Here is a 21,993-nt window from a genome sequence, read left to right as displayed (position 1 = left end):
TTTAAGGATCAACACGAGGCATTCAACCCAGAGAGCCTTCCCAGGGGGCGGTGCCCCTTAAGGATCAGGGATCTTCACTCCCAGGCCAGGTTAGGACCCTTGTGCCAGGAGGACAGTCCTCTCTGGGGACTTCCCAGGCTGAATTCGTGACAAGTTCAGGGGTAACCCTTGCAGGAGGGATCCCCGGTCAGGGAGGGGCCCCTCAGGATCCTGCAATACCCCTGCCACCCATCAGTGTCTCCCCAGGTGGGTCCCTGATTTGCTGTGTGGTCTTAGATGAGTGACTGTCCCTCTCTGGGCCTGGTTCCAGGCTGACCGCTGCCAGGCTCAGCTCCAGCCCTGCCCCGCCTGCCGCTGGCTCTGCCTCTGCCTGGCTCAGCTCCAGGCAGCAGGGCAGGGCTGTCACATGCCGAGCCACGTGACAGGCAGCGGCTGGGGGCTCCATCCCACGCAGAGGACGGGGGCCCCAGCAGCCCCTTACCCCATCCCAGTGGCTGAAGCCTCTGGGGGGTACCAGATCCTGCAGGAGGGCCTGGAGGCCTCTCCTGCCCTCCCAGGTAGGCAGGGGCCGCGGGGAGGGCGGGGGCCGTGAGGAGCATCTCCCGGGGGCCTGGTTGGCCCAGAGGCCCTGGGCCACGATCCCAGGCAAGACCCAGGGCACCAAGGTGGAGGGGCAGCAGCGGGCCCAGGGCGACCAGCCTGGGGTGATGGCACGGAGGATACACCTGTCCCCACACCTGTAACCTAACCGCCCGCCTGTCTGACACCAGCACCTGCGGGGGGATCTTCCCCTTTGTGCCGGCTCTGACAGGTGTGCGGCGTGGGGGCTGGGGTGATGTGGAGGAGCAGGCACATGGGAACCTCCAGGGCCACACTTGTCACGATGGCGGCTCACCTGGATGGCAGAGGGCGGCGCTCTTTCCCGGGAGGTAGGAGGCGGTGGCTGGAGACCAACCCAGCCCTGTGCAGAATGACAACCTTCTCATGTGGGTCCCAGACCGCCACTGTGCCCTGTGGGGTTAGATCCTCCCCCCGGGCCTCCGTCTCCTCCTTGTAAAATGTCACGTTGCAGGGGTGACAGGCGCCATGAGTGGGGTGCTGGGGGAGGCAGTGCTGACGGGCACAGACACGCGGCCGTCAGGACGAAGCCTGCAGCCCGCCTGGGCCCTGAGGTTGTGTTTCCGGACTCCAGCTGTCTTTGGATCTGACCTCCTCACTTTGCAGATGGGAAACTGAGGCTCAGAGGGGCGGGGTGGGGGGTGGTTGTGGGGAGCAGGCTTTCCCTGCCACTCCAGGCCACAGCCCCCACCCACACCAGAATTCCACTGCCTGGACTCTCCTCCTCCTCCAGCTGGGCCTGGGACCCTTCCCACCAAGGCCTCGGGATAGACCCTCAGCTCAGATCTCCCTCGAGGCCTGCTGTGTGGCACTGGCCTGGTGCTGGCCCTCTCTGGGCCCTGGCCCTCTCTCTGTGGTCCAGGGAAGGACCTAGAGGCCCCCCCCAACACCGAGGGAAGTGCTGGTGAAATCTCAGCCTGTGGCCTCTGGCCTCCGGCTAGCCTGGAGTCAAAGTCAGGCACGAGGCCAGGGTGGCCCCGCCCCAGGGGCCGGCCCAGCCCTGGACATTTCATAACGGCGGGGCGGGCAGCTGGGCAGAGCGCGGCCGACCAGGAAGACGGGCAGCTGGGCAGGGCCTCAGGTATGGTGATCCGTGGCGGCTGGGGATATAGTGGCCAGTGGTCAGGGCTGGGGACCTGCCAGTGGGCTGGCGCAGGGACTCTGGGCTGCTGTTGAGACTGGCTGCTCTGGGTCAGGGCAGGCCTGACCCCTCACGGTCGCAGGCAGAAGTTAGCTTTGTCTTCTCAGAGCTGCTCTGCCCATCTGGGGAGAAAGAAGAAGGAGGAAGGGACTTCTCTTTGCCCCATCCTCAGAGATGAAAGAGAGGAGCTGAGGGTCCCTGAGGCCAGCCAGCACTTGTACTGAGTCTGAGCTGGGCTGGGGTTACTGAGGGAGCCAGGGGCCCCAGCTCTGGACCAGCTGCCCCAGAAGGAATACACCCCTGTCCCTGGGGTGGATGGGGGTGGTGTCAAGCAACCGACAACACATTCCCTGGGCATCGGCCTCACGTACCTGCTGCTGGGGTGGGGTTCACTGTGAGTGGTTCTGAGAGATAACATTCTTGGGAATGGACCCTGCCAACGTCCAGGAAGAAAGGTCAGCCAGGCCCCGCCCTCCCTGCCTCGCAGAGAAGCTGTTGTCAGATGGACCTCACCAGCATCAGGGAGTCTAGCCGCTGGCACAGCCTCTCCATACGACAGGGCTGGGGTTGGCTCAGCCCACGGCCAAGGGTTGGTCCCCGGCTTCCACGGCCCCCACGAAAGGGAGAGGGCTGCTGCCCAGAGTGCGGGAGACCTTTGGAAAATCCAGGTTAAGGCTACATGGCTCTGGGGGTGAGGTCAGATTAGAGACTCTAGGGTATTGGGGTGTGTGGGGCTTTTGAGGCAGGCCTGTGACCTCCACCTGACGGTCGAGGGGCTTCCCAAGCCCTCAGACCACCAAGGTCACCTCTGTTACTCTTGCCAGCTCTGCTTCCCTGCCCCCACAGGGTCCCAAGTTGATATCCTTGCCTCCCGGGTGTCCACGCTGGGCCAAGGTCTCCTTGGGTTCCCACCCCAGGGTCTTCTCCCCTCGGTCCCCTCGGCACAGCCGTCCTTTGCGGTCTGGTCTGAATAACAATCATCAGGAAACATCCTCACAAGCACTCACAGGGCTCAGCCCAGCACCAACCGCTTCCCAGCACCACAGGGTAGACACAGGCATCGTGCCCATTTCGCAGATGGGAAAAGCCACAGGGAGGCCAAGCCACCTGCCTGAGGCCCGAACTGATAACCTGGGATTTGGACCCAGGTCTCTGGGCCCCTGACATGGCATACTGGGAGCGTGTTTTAGAGGGACAGTGAGGTACACAGGGAAACTGAGGCAGAAAGCATGAGAGGGTGGACAGGGTGGGGGCTGGGAGGCAGCTCATCAGCAGGACCAGGCAGGGTGCAGGCGCGGGCCCCGGGGAACAGCGGCTTCCCAATGCTGCTTTGGAGGCGGCAGACCTGAGTGCCCACCCCGCCTGTCAGTGTCTTGATGCCATAGGCCCAGGGCCTCAGCTTCCTTCAGGGACGCCATCCCAACACCATGCTGTACCCACGGCTGGCGCCCCCGCTGCCGACACAGTACCTGCAGCGTCAGCACCTGGTCGCTATTTTTCTTACTAGTGCATCCCCAGGCCCCTGGGCTTGAGGGAAGGTCCTGAGGTCCCCGGGGAACAAGCCGTCCCTTGTCACATCAAATGACTTAACAGCTCTCAGGGAGGTGGGCTCAGACCCCCCGGTGCAGGAGCCCGTGCACTGGTGTGTCCGCAGCAGCTCCTCCGCTCCCTTGTGAGGTCACAGGCCCAGGGTTCCCTTCGGCCCCAGGCCCCACAGGTAGCCTTGGCTCACCTGCTCACGTGGGTCGAGTCAAGCTCCCCGCTCCCCAGCAGGCACCCCTCAGAGGGCGGGGACTCGGTCCTGACCAAATTGCAGGGGGCACTATTGTGTGAGTTGGCCTCAGTGTTGCCTGGAGAGGCTGCTGGAATGTTCCAACCAGACCTCCACCCCCGCAGAGCTCCCCGCCCCTCACTGCACTGGGAGATGCTCCCTTCAAGTGAGATGCCTCACATTTTTGTGGGTTCTGCGGAGACTCTTAGGAAAGGAACCCTGTGCAGGAGGGAGGGGGCAGGTGTGGTTCGCCCTCAGCATCCATCAGCAGGAATCTGAAGGTGAGAGGAGGTGGGGGGAGGGAACAGGGATAAATATTTGTCGAGCACTTGGTAACAATAACCACAGCTGACCATTAACTATGCGGGCAACAGCCACTGCTTCCCAGGGTGATATGTCATTTAATCCTCCGGTAGCAAGTGTTATTGGTGGTGGTGGTTTAGTCACTCAGTTGTGTCCAGCTCTTTGTGATTCCATGGACTGTAGCCCGCCAGGCTCCTCTGTTCATGGCATTTCCCAGACAAGAATACTGGAGTGGGTTCCTGTTTCCTTCTCCAGAGCAAGTGCTATCGGCATCCCTATTTTACAGATGTGGAAACTGAGGCAGAGAGAAGACGAGTGACTTGCCCAAGGTCACACAGGCAGAAAAGGCTGGATCAGGGTTTGAGCTTACAAGGCAGCCCTGGGGGTCATCAAGGCTCTGGGCTCCTGGGCCTCTGGCCAGTATGCCTTCTTCCCAGGAGGAGGGTTGGAGCGGAGGGTGAGCCTGAGGCTGAGAGAGGCCCTGACAATGTCCCCACTCTGGGCACTGTCACCCTCTCTGCAGGACATGGAGCCCGCCCTGTGCCCAGACAACTGCCCGCTTTCTCCTGATGGCAGCAGGAGGCCTGTGGGCTCAGTCTGGCCTCCATCACATCGATGGGGACAGCTCAGGTCTCCCATCAGGCTCTTGGCACAGTGTCCATCAGGCCAGGCCATCCTGTCAGCTGGAGCAGCTTGGCCCTAGCAGTCATGGAGCCCTCCAGAAAGCTTAGGGCTGTGGCAGCAGTGGCCACTTAACAGTAGCTGGCAGCCCTGGGGGCACTGAAGCCACGCCCTGAGCCCCAAACCGGCTGGCAGGGTCTCATCCTTGATTAAAAAAAACCCTGTCAGCTGGTAGATGGAAGGGAGACCCTAACAGACGGGGAGGGCAAAGACCCAAATGATGGGCTAAGAAGGCAAAGTGGGGTCCCGCCTCTCAGTCTAGTGGGAGAGGAGAGGGGTGGGGGGTGCAGACAGAGAAGTGGACAGAAGGAAACCAGGTATTTACCACAAAGTACAACACAGTGTGGGCTTCCCTGGTGGCTCAGATGGTGAAGAATCTGCCCTCAATGCAGGAGACCCGGGGTTGGGAAGATCCCCTGGAGAAGGAAATGGCCACCCACTCCAGTGTTCTTGCTTGCAGCAGTCCATGGATAGAGGAGTCTGGCGGGCTACAGTCCAGGGGAATCACAAAGAGTCGGACACGACTGAGCAACTCACACACACGCGGTGTGGTAGGGAGCACGGTTGCAGGACCACTGTGAGAATGTATAAAGGAGTAATCACGGTGGGCTGCCTGAAGGAGGCATCAGCCAAGCAGAGACCCGAGGGATGGGAGTCAGAAGAGAAGGAGGAAAGGGTCCCCATGGGTCCTTGGCACCAGGCCGAGGACCGAGTGCGTCAGAGCACTCCTCTTGTGAGCTTCAGGTAAACAGGCTGGGGCCCAGGGGAATGCCAGGGCCCCTACCCAGCCTGCCGGCCCAGGATGATGCCAGCACACGGGCAGGGCTGCCCCTCACTGCTTGCCACCCCCACTCCCTGTTCCTCCTGCACCGTGGCCGCGGAGCGGGGGTGGGCCGCAGCACTTGTGGGAGGCGAGCTCTTCCTTCCCCATCTTGCTGCGGAGCTGGGCCGCAGGGATGGAGGTCCTGTCACCCGGCCTCTGAGCCACCTCCCACCAGCCTGGCCCACCTGGGGACCTGGGTTGCAGCCCATTCTGCGTCAGGAACGTACCAACGAGGTGGCTGCAGTGGCTGTTGGTGACCACACTCCCCCCGGTTGCTCCACTCAGGCCTGCTGGGCTCAGGGCTGCCATCTCCGGGAGGGGTGCGGAGCAGGGCGCAGCCGTGGCTTAAGGCTGGTTCCCTGTGGCAGGAAGACGCGTGGTCCCCTGGTCGCCTGCTCACTCTTAGAGGCTGTGGAGTAGCTGCCACCCAGCCCAGGCCCAGTCCCGTGACTGCCCTGGGGTCCAGGGCCCTCCTGCCCACGGGCCGAGGGGCGTGATCTGTAGTTCTGTCAGTGGGTGTCTAAGTGTGTCCTGTGTGTGTGTGTGGTGTGCATGCGTGTAGGTGGGGAAGCTTGGGTCCCTGGGATTACGTGTGAGTCTCCGAGGGGGTGTCCGTGGGCCCTCGTGGGTGAGGGCAGGGGCCGTGGAGGGGGCCACGGAGGTGGGAGCATCCCAACCCACGCTGCCCCGCCTGGCAGGATGGACCCCTTCGCGGACACCCTTCAGCGGCTGCGGGAGGCCTTCGTCTCGGGGCGCACGCGGCCGGCCGAGTTCCGGGCCTCCCAGCTGAAGGGCCTGAGCCGCTTTCTGCGAGAGAACAAGCAGCTTCTGCAGGAGGCGCTGGCTCAGGACCTGCACAAGGTGGGTGGGGGGCGGGGGAGGGGGGCAGGGGTGAAGGGAGGGGGGCAGGGGTGGGGGAGGGGGGCAGGGGTGAAGGGAGGGGGCAGGGGTGGGGGAGGGGGCAGGAGTGGGGGAGGAGAGCGGGGTGAAGGGAGGAGGGCAGGGGTGGGGGAGGGGGGCAGGGGTGAAGGGAGGGGACTTGCGGGGAAGCGGGCAGGGTGGGGGAGTGGGCAGCGAAGGTGGAGACAGCTGCATCCTCCACAAAGGGGAACTAGAAGCCATCACGCCCACCTCCTTTCCTGTAGCAGAACCCACTCTTCTGCATTCATCTAGTCGTTCATTTCTACCTTCACTCCATTGCTGTCTGGGCTTCCCAGGTGGTGCTAGTGGAAAAGATCACACCTACAAATGCAAGAGACATAAGAGACACAGGTTTGATCCCTGGATCGGGAAGACCGCTGGAGGAGGGTACGGCAACCCACGCCAGTGTATTCTTGCCTGAAGAATTCCATAGACAGAGGAGTCTGGTGGGCTACAGTTCGTAGGGTTACAAAGAGTTGGACCGCAACTTAGCACACATACGCACACACACGAACGGCTTTTGGGATTTTAGTCCCCTGATGGGGAATTGAACCTGCGCCCTTGGCAGTGAAAGCACCGAGTCCTAACCACTGGACCACCAGGGAATTCCCCCCTCCACTGCTATTTATTGAACACTTACTATGTGCCAGGTCCTGTTCTAGGCTCTGGGGATACAACAAATAAAACCAAGTCCCTGTGTCCAGGGAGCTGGCCTCCTGGGGAGAGACACAATTAGACAGTAAATAAATACAAAGCATGTTGGGTGGTGATAAATACCATGGAGAGACACTCCCAGTGTGAAGGGGGTGAGAGCAGGCCGGGGTCAGGGTGCTGTTTCGTATGTGGGGGTCAGGGGAGGTTTCCTGGAGATGGTGATGTGTGAATGGGGAGGGAGAAGGGTCCCAGGGACAAGGGGGGAAATGGCAGAGGGCCAAGCATGTGCAAAGGCCCTGAGGCCGGAGGTGCTTGGTGTGTTTGAGCTGGAGGAGCAGCAAGGAGGCAGGCATGGCTAGAGGGGAGGGCAAGAGGTGGAGACACGTGAGGGATGAGGTCTGGAGAGGAGGGTCGCACCCCTAAGGCCACATGTGTTGGGGGGACTCTGGCTTCACCAGGTACTGTGGGCATCATGGCCTCTGTCCAAACCCTGGATGCCTGGGGCTCATTGCCTCTGGTTTCCAGCAGTAGCCTTCCTTGTAGTCAGCCTCCCACACTCTCAGCCAGTAGGGCCCACCAATGTGGCTGCCGCTGCCCCAGGACAGCTGTCCCCGGGTTTCTTCTCTGGATAAAACATCCCTGTGCTTGCCACAAAGCCACAGTGTCCAGACTCATCCCTGGTGCCGCCCTGTCCCTCACCACCAATAACCCGCCAAGGCTGTGACTGTTTGCCAGCTGGTCAGGTGCTATTCTGATACTTCAGACCAGGACAGGCCAGGGTGCATGTCGCCTGCTGTCCCCAGGGGCTCCAGCGGCCCACACTGGCTCATGCTGAGCACCAAGCTCGTCCTCACTGAGCTCTCCTTCAACCCTCCTGAGCCCACGAGCAGAACCCTGCAGGGAACCCTGGGGTCATCCCTTACCGCCATCTTTGCCGTTCTGCTGGGCCTGCTGGCTCCACCCAGTCTGTGGGAGAGGTGTTGCCCTGGCAGACCTGGAGGTGCCTCTGCAGCCTCCTTAGGACCCACCTGATTTGCAGACACCCAACCGGGTGTCCACCCTGGCTCCAGAGCAGGCCTGGACTCAGAGACTATGGGGTTTCGTGGCATCTGAGGTCATGGATCAGGGCACCCCCATTCTATTGGGGCAGAAAAAGCTGGGCACAAGGACTTGTCCTCAGGCCGTGCCCTCCTGGTGATGCCCAGACCATTTCTTAGTGCCCTCAAAGCTTCCATTTATCACCAGGCTCCGGGACTACAGCTGGGCTCCCTCATCAGCTCTTTCTGGAATCATCTGTTGTCCCATTTATGAAACCATGGTGCCAGAGAATCCTCTCCTTGGCTCTCTGACATCCAAGGGGCCTGGCTCTGCCTCCCTCTGTGGAGTGTCCCTCACTGGACCTGGTCCATGACCTACCCTCCCATCCCCTACCCTGGCTTAGTGGGCTCCCTAGAGGCTGGCACCCCCACAGAGCCTCTGCCCTGCACACCTGCTGGCCTGGCCTGTCTGCCTCTGTGACACCTGACCTGATAGTCTATCTGGTCCCTCTTCTCCCTACAGCTCAGATTTCACCTCCCGCCTCCAACCCTCAAGGCTTCAGGAGCCAGGGCCCCATAAAGGTAGCAGCAGCCCAGGAAATCCAATCTGTCCCTCCCTCTGGTCTCGGCCAGTCCTGTTCCCACCCTCCCAGCAGGCAGCATCTGCCCTGTCTGCCCTGCACGAATCTTCCCACTTAACCTTCAGCAGCCCTTCCAGGTACAGGTGGTCACAGCCAGTCACTCTCAAACGTGACTGAGAGAGGGCATGTTCTTGCCTGAGGGCACACAGCCCCTGCTGAAAACAGCCTACTCTTGCCTGGCATTCAATGGGGTCCAGATCATCCCTTGAAAAGAGTAAAAGTGTTAGTCGCTCAGTCGTGTCCATCTATTTGCAACCCCATGGACAGGTTCCTCTGTTTATGGGATTCTCCAGGCAAGAGTACTGGAGTGGGTTGCCATGCCCTCCTCTAGGGGATCTTCCCAACCCAGGGATCAAACCCGGGTCTCCTGCATTGCAGGTGGATGCTTTACCATCTGAGCCACCAGAGAAGCCCCTTAAACAGGCCCAAACCTCACGCGGGTCACAGGAGATCTCACTGGGCAGGAGTGTGGTCTGTGAGCATAGACACAGCAAAAGGCATGCCTGAAGCAGGCCGGTGGACTGGGCTTCCTTCTCCAGGGTCCCCACATCCTTCCCACTCAAGGCTCAGCTCTGGCACCCCTGGGCCCATCGCCCTCATCTCTGGCAGGAAGGCACTCCCACTGTAACAGCGGAGTCTCAGGTGTGAGGATAGCCTGGCTCTTGTGTCCCGGGTGATGGGCCTCCAGTTGCCTGCAGCCCACGCGCTGGGTCCCTCTTCCCTCGTGGGGGTGGGGCAGGTCTGCCAGCTGGCAGAGATCGGGACAGTGTCCCTATTGATTTTTGCCTCTTTCTGACTCCTGCCCTCGAAATCTGCCCTTGGCCCCTGGGCTGTGGGAACTGATGGCAATTATCCAGAGACACCTGTCCCCAGTGTCTGCTACAGACTGACATCCACAAAATCAGGCCACAGGGGCCACACGACAGTCCTGTTCAAACTTGAGTTAGATCCTGTCCCTGCTGTGCTCAACAGTACTCACCCCAGTGGCTAGGCCTCATCACCTCACCCACTCTCCTGCTCACTAACTGGGAAGAGAGCAAAGCCTACACCGCCTCAGGGCCTTTGCACATGCCAGACCCTCAGCTTGGAACATCCTGCCTCCAGGTATCCATGGGCTCCCTCCATTTCTTTCTTCACTGCTCAAATGTCACGCCATCCCAGAGGCTGGTACTGACCATCTTGTGTAAATAGAGCAAAGAGACACACACATGCACAGGCACTCACACACACACCCTGAAACCCTGTTTCATTTTTCTATTGCACTGGTCACATCTTAATGGAGTAGTCAGTATTCTCATCATCACGAGGACTGTGCCCCCCACCACAGCGTCAGCTCCGTGGGCAGGTCTTCTGTCTGCTTCATCACCCGACATCCCCAGCACAGGAATGGGACCCATACACTGTAAGCCTTCCCTGAATGTGGAGTGATTGAATGAACGGGTCAATAAGACAGGCTTTGCCCTTCCCAGGGCTCCGGCCACCTGTGGATCCTGGGTCCCTGACCCCAGTCCTGACCCTGCCCCTTCCCCCCACCCACCCACCCTGCAGTCAGCTTTCGAGGCAGAGGTGTCTGAAATCAGCATCAGCCAGAACGAGATTAACTTGGCCCTTAGGAACCTGAGGGCCTGGATGAAGGATGAGAAAGTGTCCAAGAACCTGGTGAGTGACGCTGGAGTCAGGACACCTCTCTGGGTGGAGGGTGGCTGAGGGGCTGGGGTCTCAGCCCCTCACCATTCTCCATCACGCTGGCCCCAACCCAGGCCACGCAGCTGGACTCGGCCTTCATCCGGAAGGAGCCCTTTGGCCTGGTGCTCATCCTGTCTCCCTGGAACTACCCCCTGAACCTGAGCCTGGGGCCCCTGGTGGGCGCCCTCGCAGCAGGTGAGACGGACCCTCCACCTTCCTGCCCCCTGCCCATCCCCTCCCAGCCTCATGGCTTCACAGCCATCCCCAGAGCCAGGGAGGAGTTGGGGGGGCCTGGCACCAGGTGGCTAAGACTGCCTGGTTTCTGTGTGTGTGGCCTTGGGGCTGGCACCGCACCTCTCCTAGCCCAGCTGTATTCTTCAGCTGGAGGGGGAGCGAGGTGGGCTCCTGCCCTGCAGATGTGTGAGGACCAACTGGAGATGGGGCGTGGCTACACACGGCCCCGCCCCGCCCCGCCCCACAGGGAACTGCGTGGTGCTGAAGCCCTCGGAGATCAGCAAGAGCACTGAGAAGGTCCTGGCCGAGGTGCTGCCCCGATACGTGGACCAGGTGAGCCGGGCCCGGTGCAGACCGGGCAGCCACACTGGGGCTGAGCAGGGCCAGGCCGGCCCCCTGGGCCCGGGGCAGGACCTGAGTTCCGACCTCCTCTGGGTTGTGTGGCCTTGGCCAGGTCACCGGCTTCTCTGTTCCCCTCTGCATGAAACAGAGGGGTGGGGCCTGTCCCCAGGGGCTCCCTGTCTGTCTCTGGTCACCCTGTCCTCAGTCCCCACCCCAACTCTGCCAGGGCCCAACCTCACACTTGTTGGGCTGGTACTGCCCCTGCCCAGTGCCCCTGGGGGGGCTCCCTGCTCCCCACCCAGCCCACCTGGAGCCCTGGCACTGCTGGGTCAGGTCAGGCAAGGAGGGAGTGGCCCCAGGCAGGCAGGCAGCCCCCTGGGCTCTCAGTCTGGGACCCCAGAAGGAGCCTCCGTTTGTCCGTCCCTGCTTGCAGAGCTGCTTTGCCGTGGTGCTGGGTGGGCCCCAGGAGACAGGGCGGCTGCTGGAGCACAAGTTCGACTACATCTTCTTCACGGGTGAGGGGCTGGCTGCGGGGGGCAGGTCAGGGGAGCGCGTGGGATGGGAGGGGCGAGAGGCCTGAGGCCTGCCCCACCCTCGGGGCCTTGTCCCCTGCTGCTGGAGAGAGGCTCAGAGGACAGAGGTAGACAGCCAGCCAGGGAGGACACAGGGGTGAGCGCTGGGGGTTGCACTCGGCTCCGGGAGAAGCAGGCTGGAGAGCGGTCCTGGGCCCCTGGGGACCCTTGGGGAGCTGGACCCCGACCCAGGGAACAGGCCTCTCCACCAGTCACAGCCTCACACGTCACAGCATCTGCCCTTGCTGAGTGAGCTCTGGCTATGCCAGGCACTCCCTCACCACCCCACAGCCCTTCTGGAAGGCTGGACGGATGAGGGTCCGGAGACTTGGGTGACAAAGAGATGAAGTGCCCACCTCACTAGCCAGGACTGGGGCAGGCTGAATTTTGCCCCCATAGGTCACCTGCCATCACCCTGGCATGTGCCCATGGGGCCCAGACACCACCTAGCTTCAGGTGACCAGGGCAGAGTTCCCAGAAGAGAAGAAAGTGTGGAGGAGGCAGACAGCCATGTCAGTGGGCCAGGCCCTGGAGGAGGGAGGCCAGACCTGACTCCCCCACGGCACACCTCGTCCCTGGCCAGGGAGGCTGTCTCGGCCTCTCTCCTCCCCAGACCCTGCCACGAGCCCAGGACAAGGCCTGCCAGCCTCCACCGTAACAGACAGGGTGGAGACGGGGGGGAGCATGGAGGCAGGGTCCTCAGCTATTCCTGCAGGTTCCAGGGGACGGGAATACCAGGAGGAGGCAGCTGGGGGGCCCCCACCCGCCCTCCACTCACCTTCCACCGCCACACCCCGAAGCTCAATGGGCTTTGGGTGCTGGCCCCTTAGGACGGAGGGTGCAAAGGCAAGGCAGGCAGACCCCAGAGGCCAATGTCCAGGTCAGGCCCCCGAGGCAGTCTGTGCAGGGGCCGACGGACCACCAGAAGGTACTCTGCCACATCTCCTGACTTGTCCAGGCCTCAGTTTCCTTATCAGTGGGACAGGGGCCATCCCTAAGTCACAGGCCTGTCTTAAGGATAAACGGATGAATGAAAGCCTCTGTCACAGCACGTGGCCTGGTCAGCATCCACTCACTCACTAACTTGCTTGCTCAGTGAATGTTTACTAGAGCGCAGACCGTGCCCGGCACAGCCAGGCCTTGGGATGAAGCCGGGCTAGGAAGGCAAGGTCTCCTGCGTGGTCACGGAGCCCATTCCAAGTTGATCAGGGCAGAGGTGGGAAGGCACATGGCGGGGATTGGTCAGGATGGCCTCATAGTCAGGGAGGTGTTTGACAAAGACAGGAGGCCCTGACAGAGGAGCTGTGGTCAGGGGAGGGCACCCGGGGGGTGACGGAGGCCTGGACAGAGGGGACCAAGGACAGGGAAGCAGGAGGAAGTGAGACCAGAGAGGTTACTGGGCTTCGGGTTCCCTCGGGCCGTGATGGCTGGGGAGAAAGACCAGGGTCATCATGACACAAATGGCAGCGTGGGACCCTGGGTCAGGCATGGGCAGGAAGGTCTCAAGGCCTGGGGGGCCTCAGGAGTAGTTGGGGTGGCTGAGTGGAGGAGGGGACTGTGAGACCAGGGAGACCTACACAGAGAAGAGGCAGGGACCTGGTGGGGAGAGGGTGCCAGGGCTGCCGCATCAGGTCAGAGAGAGGGGAGACCCAGATGTTGACCAGCTGGATGGGGATGCTGACCTTGGGCCACAAGGGTCCTTTTCAGAGGCCAGTGGAGAGAAGAGAGGGTGCAGAGGGGCGGGTTAGAAAGAGTCCCTGCAGGTCCCAGCCTGGGGTCAGGATCCGGGAGACGTTGTAGCGGGGGTGTGTGTGTGGGGGGTGTTCCTGAACGACTAAGCAGGCAAGTCAGGTGAGGGAGCCGGGACCTTCCACTGTGTGGGGCTAGTCAGGGCGGGGGTAGTGGGAAGATGATGGGAGGAAGGTCCCGGTGTAGCAGCAACTGACAAGGAAAGGCCAGGTGAGACCCCATTCAAAGGCCTCTCCAGGGACGCGCAGGGCAGGGAGTGAATCCCCTTGAGAGCGCCCAGCCCTGGGCTGGGGCTGCCCCGCCTGGTCAAGTGATGGAGAACCACTATGGTTTCCTTCCTTGCCCAGGGAACCCTCAAGTTGGCAAGATCGTCATGACTGCCGCCGCCAAGCACCTGACGCCAGTCACGCTGGAGCTGGGAGGCAAGAACCCCTGCTATGTGGACGACAACTGCGACCCCCAGACCGTGGCCAACCGGGTGGCCTTCTTCCGCTGTTTCAACGCTGGTCAGACCTGCGTGGCCCCCGACTACGTCCTGTGCAGCCCCGAGATGCAGGCGCGGCTGGTGCCCGCCCTGCAGAGCGCCATCACCCGTTTCTATGGCGACGACCCCCAGAGCTCCCCAAACCTGGGCCGCATCGTCAGCGAGAAGCATTTCCAGCGGCTCCGGGGCCTGCTGAGCTGTGGCCGCGTGGTTATTGGCGGCCAGAGTGACGAAAGCGATCTCTACATCGGTGAGCCCCTCCCTCCCTGCCACTGTGCCCCACCCCCACCCCAGCAAAGGCCCCTCCACACTGGGGGCCACAGCTAGGCCCCGAGGCTGGGCTCTGAGGCTCCCCCGACCCCACCGCTACAGCCCAGCCTGGTGCCCCAACTTTGTGACACCAGTGTTTCCTGTTGCTGGGGTCTGAGCCCGCGACCCCACGACTCCACACTCTGGCCAAAGTTCTCCAAACTCAGACCCCAGAGTTCTAGGCTCAGGTCCCCAGCTTCAGCCCCATGATCTGCTGCTCCACGGGCCACACGACCCCCAGTGCTACGCGCCCACGGTTCTCAGCTCCCACTGCCCGTCCTGAGCGTCCGCTCTGCTGTGAGCAAAGAACCCTGGTCTCCTGGGCCGAACGACTCGGAGGGTCTAACAGGCTGGGACCTGGGGCCTCAGACTCTGCGGTCTAAGATCGGGTCACCCTCTGACTGTGAGACCAAGGCTGAGTGGTTCTCTGGGCCCCACGGGCCCCGGTCAGGCTGGGGAGCCCCTCGTGGTCACTTCCCGGGGGCTGCGGGGAGACTATCGTCCCTGGGACATCTGGGTCCCTGGGCCCTGACAGCCCGCAGGCCCGCCCACCAGAGGCCCCGCCCACCAGAGGCCCCACCTGCTGGAGGCCCCGCCCACTTGAGACCCCAGCTACCTGAGGCCCCGCCCTTGGGCTGAGCCGCCCCGGTCCCTGCAGCCCCCACGGTGCTGGTGGACGTGCAGGAGACCGAGCCGGTGATGCAGGAGGAGATCTTCGGGCCCATCCTGCCCATCGTGAACGTGAGGAGCCTGGGCCAGGCCATCGACTTCATCAACCGTCGGGAGAAGCCCCTGGCCCTGTACGCCTTCTCCAACAGCAGCCAGGTGGGGCTGGACGCAGGCGGGGGCAGGTGGCAGCAGTGGAGACTGGGGTGGGGTCAGCAGAGGGGGATGGCTCCAGGACCAGAGTGGGCCAATGGGCCTGGCAGGGGGGCAGGGGGTCCTGGTCCTCGGGGGCACTGACAGGTGGCATACTTGGCTCTGTCTCTCTCCTTTCTCCTGGGGGCAGCAGAGCCTCCCCGCTGCCTTTCAGTCTAGGCCACGTTCTCCCAGGCCTTTAGTGGGCAGCTCCAGGGTCTCCTCTAGGGTCCAGCATCCCCTCTAGGTCAGCCCTAGCCTCTCTTGCTCTGCATCATCTCGGCCTGGTGACCGCAGTATCCCCTTCAGTGCTTGGCTCATGGAAGGCACACACGACGTGGGATGGGATGATTGACGGGGGATGAATGACCAGAACATGCAGACCCGAGAGTGAGCCTGGTCCCCTGCCCCTCCCTGGGGGCCCTTTGGGAGACTCACGTGCGTGTGGCCAGCGATCTCCAGCTCAGGACACATGTCCCCCACGCCCAGCCCTCCTGAGATCCCTCATAGACTGGGCAATGCTTCTCCCCGACCCCCACCCCTCTCACTGGAGTGCCGTGCAGCATGTAGTATCTTAGTTCCCGATCAGGGCTAAAACTCGTGCCCCCTGCAGTGGAAGCGCAGAGTCCTAACCACTGACCCTCCAGGGGATTCCCCTGGGCAATGCTTTTCTTAATTTTACTTTTTATTTTTATTTATTTATTTAGGCTGTGTCAGGTCTTAGTTGTGGCATGAAAACTCTTAATTGCAGCAGGTATGTGGGATCTAGTTCTCCGATCAGGGATAGAACCCAGACCTCCTACACTGGGAGCACGGAGTCTTACCCACTGGACCACCAGGGAAGTCCTGCTGCTTCTTCTGCTAAGTCGCTTCAGTCATGTCCGACTCTGTGTGACCCCATAGACAGCAGCCTCCCCTGTCCCTGGGATTCTCCAGGCAAGAACACCAGAGTGGGTTGCCATTTCCTTCTCCAATGCATGCAAGTGAAAAGTGAAAGTGAAGTCGCTCAGTCGTGTCCGACTCTTCTCGATCCCATGGACTGCAGCCTACCAGGTTCCTCCATCCATGGGATTTTCCAGGCAAGAGTACTGGAGTGGGTTGCCATTGCCTTCTCCGCAGGGAAGTCCTAGCAAGGCTTTTTTAAAATAAACTTTTAATTTTGGAATAATTTTAGATTTACAGAAAAGTTGCAGAGAGTCCAGGGAAGGCCCATATACTCCAGTTTCTCCCCTTACGTTGGTCAAACCTAAGAAACTGACATTGGCACATTGCTGTCAACCACACTCCAGACTTCAGACAGATTTTGCCAGTTTTTCTTTCCACCCCAGGATCCAGGCCAGGGTCCTGAGCTGCATTTAGTTGCCATGGCTCCTCTGCTCCCCTTGTGGCAATCTCTCAGCTTACGGGGTGCCAGCCATCTGTCCTGCAGAATGTCCCCCATCTCAGTGGCCAGCTGTTTCTCTCATGAAAGAAGCCACAGGGCCAAGGGCCCATCTCTGCTCATCCTCAGCGGACCATGAGATCCATGCATCAGTGGTGAGGTTGACCTTCATCCCTGGCCAAGGTTAGGTCTGGCACAGGTCTCCACCAAGGATTATTCTTGCCTTTCCTTATTCTGTTCTGTGAGAGCAAGTCACTAAGTCTAGCCTACCTTCAATGGAAGGGGGTGAGAGTAAGCTCTGCCTGCTGGAGGGGGAACATCTACATACCCCACCTGGAATCTTGGCTTGGTTCTTTATATCAGTGCCTTTTTTCTTTTTGGCCGCTCCACGTGGCACGTGAAATCTTAGTTCTCCAACCAGGAGCTGAACCTGCGCTTCCTGCAGTGGAAGCACGCAGTCTTAACCACTGGCCCACCAGGGAAGCCTGGTTCTTTATATCAGCATGGACTCCAGTGCATCTGCTTTATTTTCTGGGTTACAACCCAATACCACCTGATTTGTTTCCTTGTTCAACCTGTCCCCAGTACCACCTGATTTTCCTTCAACTTGTCTGGCCTTTGGGCACTGGGAGCTGCTCTGTCCCAGACACTTGCCCATCCTTTGGTTTTCCCACCGCTTCCTTCCTTTCTGGGTCTACAAGCTGCCTGGCCCTAGAATCAGCTGTTCCTCCAAGGAGACCTTGTTTATCTGCGTAGTGTTAACTTTAGACAATGCTACACAGGGACCTCCCTGGTTGTCCAGTAGTTAAGGCTCTGTTAAACCTGCTCCCAATGCAGGAGGCACAGGGTCACTCCCTGGTGGGGGAACCAAGATTCCACATGCTGCACAGAGCAGTCAAAAAAGAAAGTGCTACACAGATGTTTGGAAGCAGGGAGCGGGGCCATCTGGCCAATCGGCTTTCAAGCTTTTCTGACTGCCTGGCGCTGTTCCAGGATACGCGGTGACACAAACCCTCATCCCAGCCCACGTGGCCTGCCCTGGCTCCTCACTAGGCACTGACGGTCCCAACTCCGCCTTCTGCTGTCCTTACTGCTGGTCTCAGCGGGATTTTCTGGCCCTGAGGATGGGGGTCCTCTCTGCGGGGAGGCCCTGACCTCGCTGTGACCTGACGGTCACGCGTTGTAACTAACTACAGCCAAGGTTTTGTGCAACAACTCTTCAGTGTTTACTCATCTTGGCGATGGGCAGGGAGACCTGGCGTGCCGCAGTCCATGGGATTGCAAAGAGTCGAGCACGACTGAGCGACTGAACTGAGTCTTTATTGTCCATAGACTGAAAAAGGGCCTTCATTAAGTCAAGCAGGGGTCAAGTTCATGTTTCCAAAGTACAAATCTCAGTGTCCTCCCGGTGGTGCAGACCGCAAGGCCTACCACAGCTTCCCTGCCCCTCGGCCTCCCCACCTGGCCTTCACCGTGGGTGGGTGGGGGCCACTCCTACTCACCTCTGTCCTCCCGGACACCCAGCAGGCACCTCACATCCCTCCCGGGGCATCTCCCTGATCGCCTGCCCCTCCATGTCCCCAGGAGGAGGCTGGGTTTCCCGCCTCCTCTGCCAGCCTGTGTCTGTGTCCACGGCCGCCTGGACCACACTCGGGAAGCTCGAGACACACGCCTCCAGTGGGGACGAGGGGGTGGCAGGCTACTCTTCAGCTCACATGGTGGCCTCAGACCCTGCCATGGACCCTGGCACCCCAGGCGGGCCAGGCAGAGCCCCGGCAGCTCTCTCACCAGCCTCACCGCTGCTTCCCCGCAGGTGGTCAAACGGATCCTTGCCCAGACCAGCAGCGGGGGCTTCTGTGGGAACGACGGCTTCATGCACTTGACCTTGGCCAGCCTGCCTTTCGGAGGAGTGGGTAGGTGCCGTCTCTCACCTCTCTCCGCTCCTCTCCGCAGAGCCTGGAGCGGTCCTGGCACTTCCATCCGCAGGCAGACCCACAGACACACAACTTAGGTTGTTTTCCACCTCACTGTGATGTCCGTCCGCAGTGCTTGCTGCGGCTTTTCTCCCTGACTGGCCTGGTGGCGCACGCAGAGCGGCCCGGGTGTGCTCTCTGCGCCACGCGTGGCTACACGCGGCTCCTTCAAGCCCTCCCGCGCCCCCTCGGGTCCATGCTGGAGATGGGGGCTGCTGTCAGCTCTCCCCTCCACCTGGCCCTAGCAGCCCCCAGGCCAGCTGCAAGGTCCCGGCCTCTGAAGCTGGCCCCAGCAAGCCTGATGGCTGTGTGATGTGGGGCCACCAAGGCCCCTCTCTGAGTGGCCTCCTTCTCAAGGGACGAGAGGGCCCACACTGGGCACCGGGGTAAATGACCAGCAGGGCCTGGCGGGCTGCCCTGGTAGTCCCAGGCCCTCCCAGGGCGGGGCACCGCCGCCCCCTTCTGGAAGCCCTGCCCCCAGCCCACCTGGCTCCCCACCTCCAGTCCCAGTCCCTCCTCCTCAGGGAAGTGAGGGGGTCTGTTAGTGGGGGCACCTGGTCCTCTTCCTCCCCTGACAAAGCCCCCCATAGCTCCCAGCCCCTGACGGAGCCACAGGACCCCGACTCAGCTTCTGGAGGCTGGCCCTGCCTGGCCTGGCTGTGGAATCCTGCCCAAGCCTCCTCTTGCGTTTCCCTAGCTGCTGCCCCAGCCACATGGCACTTGACCTGAGTCCCAGCACATCCAGGTCACCCACCTTCAACGCTCTGTCGAGCTGTCCCTCAGTCTGGGGCCTTCCTGCACCCAAACGCCCACTTTATCTAGCCAATGCCATGCCCCTCAGGCCTCACCCACTCCAGGAAGCCCTCTCAGATTGCCCCGGCTTCCACCAGGCTGCATGCCCTGGACTTCCTACTGCCTGGTCCTTGACTGTCTCCCTACCTAGACATTGTGGACTCAACACAGCACTCGCTGTATCTATGGGGCTGAACACTTGTCCCTGTGACTCTAGAAGATGGTGCCACTCTCACCCCATGTCACGAGGAGACCAGGGTGAAGTCGCTTGCCAGTTCAAAGCTGGGGTTCAAGCCTAGGGAGTCCCCCCAGAATCCCTGGGGGGTTGCTTTCTTTACTTCCCATCTTGCTTCCCTCTTTTAACTGAAGTATATTTGATTTACAATAATGTGTTGGTTTCAGCAATTCAGTTTTACACACACACACACACACACACACACACACACACACACACACACAGGACTTCCCTGTAGCTCAAATGGTAAAGAATCTGCCTATGATGCAGGAGACCAGGGTTCAATCCCTGGGTCGGGAAGATCCTCTGGAGAAGGGAATGGCAATCCACTCCAGTATTCTTGTCTGGAGAATTCCATGAACAGAGAAGCCTGGTGGGCTACAGTTCATGGGGTCACAAAGAGTTGAACACGACTAGGTAACTAACACACACATACACACACGTTTTCAGATTCTTTTCCATTATAGGTTATTACAAGATATTAAATATAGTTCCCTGTGCTCTACAGTAGGTCCCTGTTGTCTAGTTTCTATAGCGTGCACTGTTAGCCCCAAACCCCCAATCCATCCCTCCCCCCAACCCTGGAACCCACTCACCCACTGTCCACCCATCTTGCCCCAGACCTGGCGTCCTCAACATTTATTTGACTTGGTGCTGGTGCCAGGGTGGGGCTAAGCCCTTTACCCACAGCATGATTAGCCCACATTACAGGCGGGGAAACCAAGGCTCGGGGGATGAAGCGGCCCACCCAGGTCATGCCCTGTGACCGGCAGAGCCCAGGTGTGTCTGACGCCCCTCGGCTGGCCACTGGGGGCCTGACTGCCCTGCCCGCTGTCCCTCTGCAGGCAGCAGTGGGATGGGCAGCTACCACGGCAAGTTCTCCTTCGACACCTTCTCCCACCACCGTGCCTGCCTGCTGCGCCCCCCTGGGCTGGAGAAGATCTACGCCATCCGCTACCCGCCCCACACTCCGCGCAACCTGAGGGTGCTGCTGATGGCCATGGAGACCCGCAGCTGCAGCTGCACCCTGCTGTGAGCCCACCCCAGGCGCAGGAGCACCGAGTGTCCCTCCCAGCCCACGTCCATGAGTTCTTTGCTGCCGTGGCCACCTGAGGCTGGTGGAGGCACGACCTGGGATCCACGACGCAGGGGGAAAGGACCTGCCAAGGCCACAGTCCAGATCAGTGCTTGCCCTCCTCCCGCCCAGGGCTTCTCTTTTCAGGCCCTCAGCTTCCCCCCAACCAGGACCGGCCAAGGTGTGGGCGCGTGGGAAACTGTGTAACCTGCTCTCTGGCTCCCAGGCTGGCCACCTGTGTCCCGGGAGAGTTGGGCGGCTGTGGGCGCTTCTCGGGACCCCTCTTTCTGCCCTGGCATCTGGTCCGTGGCCTGCTGTGGACCTGCCGTGACTTGGGTCGTCCCTGCCCTCTCAGAGCTTGTTCCCCTCTGGTGTACAGAGGGGGTGACGAACAATATCTCCTGAGATCATTGTAAGGATTAAATTTTGGAACATAATTGCTGACTCTAAGCTCCTGTCTCCTCATTCGGGGGGGGGAGGCTGCCTCCCTTGTCTCTCCCCACCTCTCCCTCCAGGAAAGATCGATGAGACACCCGCAGTAGATTCTCCTTCCCTTCAGCTTGAGCCCTGAGGAGCTCTGAACACGCTCCTGTCCCCCAAGTGGTTGGCCCTGGGCACCCTCCCCTCTCCATGTCCCACCCTGGGCTCATCCTCTTCCTTGTCCTGCTCATCCTCCTGGACCCCGATGCTATGGAGCAGCCCCCACCCATTCAGCTGCCAAACTCCCAGGCCTCCAGCTAGACACTCCCTTCTACCTCCCAAGTCCCATCTCTGGGCAATTCCTGAGGATTCGATGATGCCACAGGCCTCCCCAATCCACACACTAAAGGCTGTGCCCAGGGCCATCCATCACCTACCTTCTTCCCCCAGGCCCAGCCCTTCTCCCCAGTGCACCCCCGGATCTTCCCAAAGCTCACTGGACCATGCCAGCCCTCAGTCTGAACCCCTTCACTGGCTCCCTCTGGCCCACAAGTCTAGACGGGAAGCCTTCCTTGGGAGGCTCTGCCACAGCCCTGCGCATGCCCGCACCGCCATCCTTGTCCTCTTCTGATGCCCTTGATGTATCCTCCTCCAGGGACCTCTGCAAACGCACTGGGTGTGCCCTCTGGCCCTTCTTGTTCTGCCCAACTCCTCCGTGCTCTCTGCTTGGATGTCAGCTCTTCCAGGAAGACCTCCTTGTCCACCTTCCACTCCCCGCCGGCCCCCCCAACCCAAGACACGGGCGGCCTTCAAGGGTCTTCTCGGTGTCTGCAGCCTCCCAGTTCCCTCTGCCACACAATTCACTGGGAGGAAACATGGGTTTCTTTTGTGGCTGTTTGGGTTGCGAGGCTCCTGAGTCGTATACATCCAGGAGTGGTTGAGGCGGCCGCACTGCGCGGCTCTCAAGGATTAGGCCAAGTTCCTGCACAAGCCCGGGTCTCAGTTTTCCCATTCGTAAATCGTTCCTCCACAGAGGGTTGGGGTGAGGATTAAGTGAAGCTGCCCAGGTGGAGGTTTGGCATAGAGCATGCAAATTTGGAAAACTCAGCAGTGGCCACAGAACTGGAAAAGGTCAGTTTTCATTCCAATCCCAAAGAAAGGCAATGCCAAAGAATGCTCAAACTACCACACAATTGCACTCATCTCACACGCTAGTAAAGTCATGCTCAAAATTCTCGAAGCTAGTCTTCAGCAATAGGTGAACCATGAACTTCCAGATGTTCAAGCTGGTTT

At 60.7% G+C, this 21,993-nt stretch overlaps 1 protein-coding gene across 2 annotated transcripts; it reads left to right on the top strand.

Moving 5' to 3' along the window:
* The first annotated feature begins 407 nt into the window (after window positions 1-407).
* Window positions 408-20,717, top strand: ALDH3B1 (aldehyde dehydrogenase 3 family member B1). Of its 2 annotated transcripts, none has more exons than XM_055415358.2 (10): window positions 408-557; window positions 6,036-6,198; window positions 10,139-10,249; window positions 10,351-10,471; window positions 10,758-10,843; window positions 11,286-11,367; window positions 13,521-13,907; window positions 14,625-14,791; window positions 18,019-18,118; window positions 20,051-20,717. In XM_055415358.2, the coding sequence occupies exons 2-10, from the start codon at window positions 6,037-6,039 to the stop codon at window positions 20,239-20,241; spliced, it is 1,407 nt and encodes a 468-aa protein (XP_055271333.2). In that variant the 5' UTR covers window positions 408-557; window position 6,036; the 3' UTR covers window positions 20,242-20,717. The 2 variants fall into 2 exon arrangements, with proteins under 2 accessions (XP_055271333.2, XP_055271332.2); XM_055415357.2 differs by lacking the exon at window positions 408-557 and adding an exon at window positions 1,592-1,699.
* Window positions 20,718-21,993: the final 1,276 nt, after the last annotated feature.

The sequence above is a fragment of the Moschus berezovskii genome, chromosome 25, assembly GCF_049115385.1.
Source record: "Moschus berezovskii isolate FMDL1 chromosome 25, NW_MosBer_1.0, whole genome shotgun sequence".
In the NCBI taxonomy this organism is placed as follows: Eukaryota; Metazoa; Chordata; class Mammalia; order Artiodactyla; family Moschidae; genus Moschus; species Moschus berezovskii.
The sequence above is the reverse complement of the archived record's forward strand: the minus strand, read 5'-3'. Positions and strand labels throughout refer to the sequence as shown.

Bases quoted from the DNA above. Each gene is read 5' to 3' on its own strand.
- ALDH3B1 (XM_055415358.2), top strand. From the start codon at position 6,037: ATGGACCCCTTCGCGGACACCCTTCAGCGGCTGCGGGAGGCCTTCGTC. The intron at 10,250-10,350 runs GTGAGTGACGCT...GCCCCAACCCAG, and splicing joins AGAAAGTGTCCAAGAACCTG to GCCACGCAGCTGGACTCGGC. The intron at 10,844-11,285 runs GTGAGCCGGGCC...CCCTGCTTGCAG, and splicing joins TGCCCCGATACGTGGACCAG to AGCTGCTTTGCCGTGGTGCT.